The 6,862-nt window shown below is 57.9% G+C and overlaps 1 protein-coding gene and 1 non-coding gene across 2 annotated transcripts in view; both read right to left on the bottom strand.

Moving 5' to 3' along the window:
• Window positions 1-2,381: 2,381 nt before the first annotated feature.
• Window positions 2,382-6,862, bottom strand: part of PUM1 (pumilio RNA binding family member 1) — a 151,749-nt gene continuing 147,268 nt past the window's right edge. The window contains 1 exon segment of the mRNA XM_027775558.1: window positions 2,382-4,088. Coding sequence (XP_027631359.1) covers window positions 3,957-4,088 — 132 coding nt within the window. The 3' untranslated portion in view covers window positions 2,382-3,956.
• Window positions 5,792-5,874, bottom strand: LOC114009616 (small nucleolar RNA SNORD103/SNORD85). The gene has a single exon (XR_003551000.1). It is a non-coding gene; the product is annotated as a small nucleolar RNA SNORD103/SNORD85 (small nucleolar RNA).

Raw genomic sequence — 6,862 nt, 5'->3', positions numbered from 1 at the left:
CTGGAGGCAGCCCCAGCTGGGAGGGGTCGTCACTGGCCAGCTCCTGTCGGCGGCCATCCCCGGCCTCCCAGTCACTGTGCACTGTGGCCAGGTGGGGCTGCAGGGACTGGGACGGCCCAGCCTGGGGGCAGTGGTAGCCAGGGTGGATGCAGAGCCAGAGGCCAGCCTGTTCCATGGACCTGGATCCCGGGAGAGGGTCTGCCCAGCACCCACACAGCGAGCTGCGGGAGAAGCCCAGGCTGGGAGCCGCCCGCCCCCGACCTAGGGAGCGGGCTTGCCGTGCTGCCTCGGATCTACACACAGGCGGGACGAGGGGGGCTGAGGGGGGCTGGGGAAGCGGCGAGGGCACTCGTGTTACACAGGGGTCAGGCACCGCTGGGGCTCCAAGCTGTGCTGTTTCAGGTCACCCTCACCAACTTCAGACACAGCTGCGAGTCTCCCACCTTACAGAGAACAAACCAGGTCTTAGAAACTGGGCAGATGAAAACAAATGGTGGTGGTGGGGCAGCAGGTAGCAGGGAGAGGGCAGCTGCACTCCACGTGACGAACTCCATGGTTCAAGTCCTGGACCTGGCGGCCTGGGAATCACCGTGGGCGCGTGGACGTGCGTGTCCCAAGTCCTGAGAGTGGGGGTCGCGGAGTGGCCAGCCCCTTAAAGAATAATATTGAGGCATTTGGGTTAAAGCTCAAGGACACAGGCTTGAATCAGGAGGGGATGGTGTCAAATCACGTTCTAACCTAGTTCCTTGCACTGCTCTCACTGAAGACGGCAAGAACAAAACTACAGTGAGTACTGCGAAGGGAGGGGACCAGCGCCCCCCGGCACAGCCAGGAGGGGAGGGCAGGGCCTGGCCTGCACCCGGCCCCTGCGAGCAGTGTCACCCCAACCGCAGGGAGAGGGCGCACGGGCTTTCACGGTCCGGGAGGGACACAGATCCAAGCCCCCAGGCCTTCCTGTGTGCCTTGCCTGCCGCCAGGCCAGGTCACAAGTCCCCACATGATGGCAGAGTGACAGCGGACGCAGGGCCAGCGCTCGGCCAAGGACGCGGTAACTCGCCCCAGCCCTCAGCACGAGTGGCAGTGCCTGTCTGCCCCGGTGCCACGGTGTTCAGGGCCCACAGGGTGGCTGCGTGCACCGCCAGGTGGCCACTGCCGGAGATGGAGCAGGGGAGGCCCAGGAAGACCAGGCCCAGCTCCCTCAGCCTCCTTTCTCCCCTTTGTCGCTGCCCTGAGCGCCCGCGGGAAGCTCCTTCAGCCACCGCCCGGTGTGCGAGCCGCCCCGGCTGGCAGCACAGACCACTTCTGCGTGGCAGTTTCAGCTCCCGCTGCAGCCAGTGGACGAGAAAGGGCGGGCAGCCTCACACATGGGTGCCCAGCACCTTGGGGTGCTCAAGCCTCCACTTCGAAATGTAAGGTGAGCAAGCCAGGGCATGGGGCCCACCTGGGCCACCCTCATGTGCACGCACAGCTGGAGGGTACAGACAGCAGGAAAGAAGGGGGAGGCGGGGGAGGAGAGGCCTGGACCGAGGGCACAGCAGCCCAGACTCCGGCCCTCCGCCCACCTTGGAAAGGATCCGGCCCCTGGCCGTTCAGAGGGTCCAGATGCACCTGTCAGGGATCACAAAGGCGGAGGGCAGGGAGCGCAGCACAGAGCAGGCCGCACCGCAGGACACCGGCTTCCGCCCACGCCAGAGGCAGACACTCAATTTCTGACATGTTTTGCCAGAGCACGCACGCCTGCGGGAGAGAAACGGAAGTGAGAAAGCACTCCCCAGTGGGGTGGCCACAATGCCTTCTCCATTGTCTCGGGATCTGGGACATGTACGCACATGCTTCTGGCGTGTTTTCCAAGCCACTGGGTCCAGGACTGAAAACGTGCAGTTGGCCGCGTGGGATCCGGTGCCATGACCACACCACCTGCTGGCCTGATGTTCTGATTCTCAGTCTAGGCAGAAATCTGAGGCCCAGATCCAGCGCAGTACCGAAACGCTACAGCGCTGGGCACACGGGGCAGGGAGGCTCGGGCTCAGGTCCAGACACCCCCACCCCCGAGCACGCCAGGCACACACGCAGCTAGATGTGCATCATGGCAGAGACACTGCTGGGGGTGCTCTCTCACGGAGGAAACGGGTAAACTTACTAAAAAAAGTTGGAAACCTGAGTTTCCATGTGGACCATCTTGATTTCGAAAGCCTTCGAGCAGGCTGCACCCTCATGTCTGGGTCAAACTGGGCTCAAGCCCCATCAGCTTGACGCCCCTGGGTATTTCCGTCCTCTCCCCCCGCACCGCCCCCTCCCCAGACAAAATGAGCAGAGAGCGAGCGGCACCAGCGGGGCGAGGGCTTTCCAGGGACGCGTGGGAGGGAGATAAAGCACAAACCCAGATTCCAAAGTTCTGTATTTTTCAAAATAAAGATCACACATTGTTTAGAGACAATCTACACAAGAGTTACAAAAAATAGTTGCCCAGGCATAAGCATACACAGGTTTGTTAATTATACACATATGGTTACAAGTGTGCTTGCAAAAAAGTTCATTGGAAATATACACGAGGCTCTGGAAATGTACACCGTGTAGTGTTACAATTCTATATTCAAACGAGGAAAATTGACAGTATGTTACATTCACTTACAAGTAGACAAAATGCAAAATACAGTTCATCTTCTGTACAAAAAGGGGGGCAATTCACACTTTACAGGGTGAGGGGCTCTGATTGTAAGGAGAACTAGGGCAGGGCGGAATTTTTGCACGTCCTTTTGACTGTCACAAAATAAGCAAAACATTACCTTTTTTTAGGATTTAAAAAAACACTAGTGTGTGAACTGAATCATCTGAATAACATTTAGAAAGGATCTCGCTACTGTCTGACTAGGCGACAAATAAAACCAGGCTGTACTTTTCTCTTTAAACATTTCCTAGGCTGTATAAAGAACATTTATCCCTTCAAAAGAAAAGAAATTTACTTCTGGCTGAAATTACAATTTACAATATACAACACCATATGCTACGACCATAAAGGTGAGAATATACACTGAGTGCACAGGGCTGGCTAATTCTCCTCTTACCAAAAACGTGTGTCTGTTGATCGGGACTTCTCCACATTTACATTACAGGTATACAAATGTACAACTGTACAGCAAAAGCATGTCGGACTACTCGGGGACGCTATAGATACAGAGACACCAAAACAAGAGCCCTACAAATGTGAATATATGCAAAGTCTACACCGAGTATACACTATGTATTTATAGAAGCAAGACCAAAGGCAGAGCTGGATGCTTTTCTCATGCGAAGTCATCAGACCCTGCCTTCCCCGTTAGCAGGAAACAATCCGGTCGCGGCCACCGTCACGGCCGGCAGGGAAAGATGTCCGCTGTCCACCTCTCACGACGCGGCTGGACCATGTTCCCAGCATAATCCGGTCTCCAACCAAGCCACTTCCAAACAACGTTAAATGCCAGTCTGGGGTCATTTAACTAAAATTCAAACTTTTCAGGTTTTTTTGTTTGTTTTCATTTTTTACTAAAATGAGGAGGTGGGGAGGGGTTATTTGCAAAACTTGCCGGTAAGGCAAATGAGTTAAAAACTTTTCTTTTTTTTCTTTTTTTACTTTTTTTGTTAAACCAACCACCCTGAAGTTTCTGCATGTGGAATATAGATACAACATTGAGCAAAATATGTGGCCTCCTATGTACGTCGGTCACCTATGTACAAGTGTCCTGTACACCATAAAACAGCAGGGCAATCAGTCAATTAAAAAAAATAATTAGTACATGTCATGTGTAATAAAATTAAATTTACAAAGGCATTTCCTCGTAGGATCTGATTCTGTTCCGGGGAGGGAGGAGTCCTGGGGCAGCCGTGGGCATCACAGACAGCACCAGAGCATCCTGGGTGCTGGTCGGATTCACCAGTGGGCCGGTGAGGTTAGCGGGGCGGCGTGGGGCGGGGCCACCTCAGATGATGCCATTGGGGGGCCCGCACAGGGGCCCCAGGTCCACGCCGTGCTTCATGTAGTACTTCTCCAGCTTGGCCAGGATGTGCTTGCCGTAAGTGTACTTGCGCAGCGTCGCGATGTGGGGCCGGATCTGCGGGCGAGCACAGGCTGTGACACACGCGGAGGCAAGCGGGCAAGGTCCCGGGCGCTCCTGGACACGGCACAGAATGCACGCACACACGCGACACACACCCCACAGCAACATCTAGCACTGGTTCACTGAGTCCCCTGAACCCTAGGGCTTTCATGACCCCAGAATGAGGAGGGCTGACACAGGACTGGCAGCTCTGGAGGCTGGGCAACCCGCAGGACAGCACACGGAGAACCCGAGAGAAATGTCACCACACCAGCACCTCCCCACGGCCCTTGGGCACCCAGGCACCCTTGGGTGGTAGGGCTTATCGTTCTGAGCACCATGAAGCCTGGCCTGTCTCTCCAGGTCACAGTGGGTCCCAGGATGCCTACAACCACAATTAGGGTGCTGAGTGTGACCATCCTGATTTCACTGATGAGAAAAACCGAGGCCCAGACAGAGGCGAACCACTCGGCTCAAACGGTGACGGGCAGGCTGACAGGTGCCGAGCCCAACCGCCTGGCTTCTCTGAAGAAACCCCTCCCAGCGTGCTCCTGGGCACACCCCACCTAGGGCTCGGCCCTGGCTGCAGCTCGGGCCCCCTGGTCCTGGCCCCCTCCACGCAGCCCTGAGTACCCAGACCCCTCTCCGCAGCACCTGCCCTCCCGGGCCCACGGACACCCCTGTTCCGCCGTGTGTGCAACGCTGCCTCAGCCAGCACTCCCTGCGCAGACAACGAGGACGGGGGCCCGCCTGCTCCCCTCGGCATACAGAAGAGCACTGTCCTGAGAAGGGAGGGGCCAGGGAGCTATAGAAGCACATGTGCCCCGCACAGACACGGGCCCCTCAGATGGCCATGCCGCCTGCATGGGAAACTGGTGGTAACAGTCCTCAGCTCCCACTGCGAGGTGTGACCCAGGCCACCTGCCCGGCTGTAAAGGATGCAGCACAGCCATCCTCGCCCTGGGGCTGTGGAGGACCCCAAAGCTACAACTGTCCGGGGAGTGGGGTCTGGATGCCCCGCTCTGGCAGACCTCCTAGAAGGCAGAGCTGCTCCTGAGCCGTGCCCCAGCGCGGGGTGGGACCAGCTCACGAGTCTCGCTTCCTCCCACTCCCTCTCCCTTCCCCAGCCCAGACCCAACTGAGGAGTGGGGGGCCCAGCTGAGCCCGGGGCATGGAAGCCTGGACCCAGAGGGGTTCCTGGGCTCCTCCTACTCTCCGCTCCCTCTGGAGCCAAACTGTCACCAAACCTGCAAAGTCCAGTCCCTGTTCTGTCAATCCCACTGAAGCACTCACAGCCTCCTTGCCTGAGTGACACTGTCCACTCAGCAGCCAGGACACCACTCGACATGCAGCTGTATTCCTGTCACCACCCACCTGCATGGTCGTCACGGCCCTGCCCTCAGCCTCCGGTCTGTGCACACAGGCCATGGTGCAGAGGCTCACTGCGGGCCAAGGCCTCTCCTCGGGGCTGCCTCTGCAGCCACTGCAGGCTTCCTCACCGTCACCACTCGGCCCTGCCCACACCACCCAGCAGGGAACCATGCTGGTGAAGGGAACACCTGTGTGTCCCCAACACTCTCTCTGCCTTGATCTCAGTGTGCCATCGGGTCAGCCCACAACTTGAGGACACTGGGCTGCCACAGCGGTGGCCGCCACCGCCAACACCGATGCAGTGCTTTGGCGCGGTCTGCTCTGAATCAGAGGTGGTGGGTGTCTCGCCTGGCTCAGAACTCGAGTCCAACAAAGGTTCTCATTACCGAACTTTGTTCTCAGTGAGGGCAAGTGGGTCATCATTGCCAGGCCATGGCCAACCTCTCGATTCACAGGGGCGCCTGGGCTCGGAGCCCAAAGGCTGACGGTTCGCCTCCGGAGCACCCCGAGGCCCACGGCACTCCTGGCACGGACACAGCGACAGCAAACCCTGCTGTGCCCTGCTCTGTCTCCGGGCGCTGTGGCCTGTGCGCTGCTGGCTGGACCCGCTCCCTGACTGCTCCAAGCTGTGGGGCTCCTGCAGGGGACTGCTGTGTGCTCCCCCTCACAGCACCTGGCTGTCCAGGTCTCTGCCCCGCTTCTCCCAGCTGACTCCTCATCAGGCTTGCCTTCTGTAAACCTTTCTCAGCCACTCCGGGCAGGGTGAGGGGCCCCTCACGTGCTCACACCTGCCGTCCACGGTGCTTCCCCACCAGACGGCGCTCTGCGGGCAGAGATCAGGCCCGAGCCACCTCTGCGCTGCTGGCGCCTGGCACAGAGCGGGCTTCAGGTCAACTGCCAGGCCCTGCACTGCACTGCGCCTGGACCCAGAGGGGTCGAGTCAGTACGTGTTGGTGGAGCAGATGAACGAGAGGGAGAACGCGAAGGTGGACGGAATGAAGGTTTTGTTTGTTGAGATGCTCAGTTCAGCTTAGGAAAATGACATTTTAGCATTTTACCTGCTTCGAGTCATGGGAAGCCAAAAACCTCCTTCTAAATCCCATGTACCTAAGCTAAGTTCTGGTTGGAGGGCGGCGACCAATGGCTTTAACAAAAGCCACTTGATCTGATATGCATTTGCAAAACTACCCACGCCGTCCCCACAAGCCATGCACAGGAAGGCGGGCACACTACACCAGGCAGACACATCAGTGAAAGTCCTTGTGACAAACAGATGAGAAGGGAAGTGCAGACAGGGTCATGGTGGGCAGGTTCAGTCGCTGGATAGAGGGGCTGGTCCCCTGGGAATCGGGGCAAAGTACTTTGCAGACACTGGGCTGACGATGTTCCTACCACTGGGTTACCGACGGGGCGGGAAA

This window comes from Tupaia chinensis, unplaced genomic scaffold (assembly GCF_000334495.1).
Source record: "Tupaia chinensis unplaced genomic scaffold, TupChi_1.0 Scaffold000573_1, whole genome shotgun sequence".
Classification (NCBI taxonomy): Eukaryota; Metazoa; Chordata; class Mammalia; order Scandentia; family Tupaiidae; genus Tupaia; species Tupaia belangeri.
Note: the sequence above shows the minus strand (reverse complement) of the source record. Positions and strands in the feature narration are given on the sequence as shown.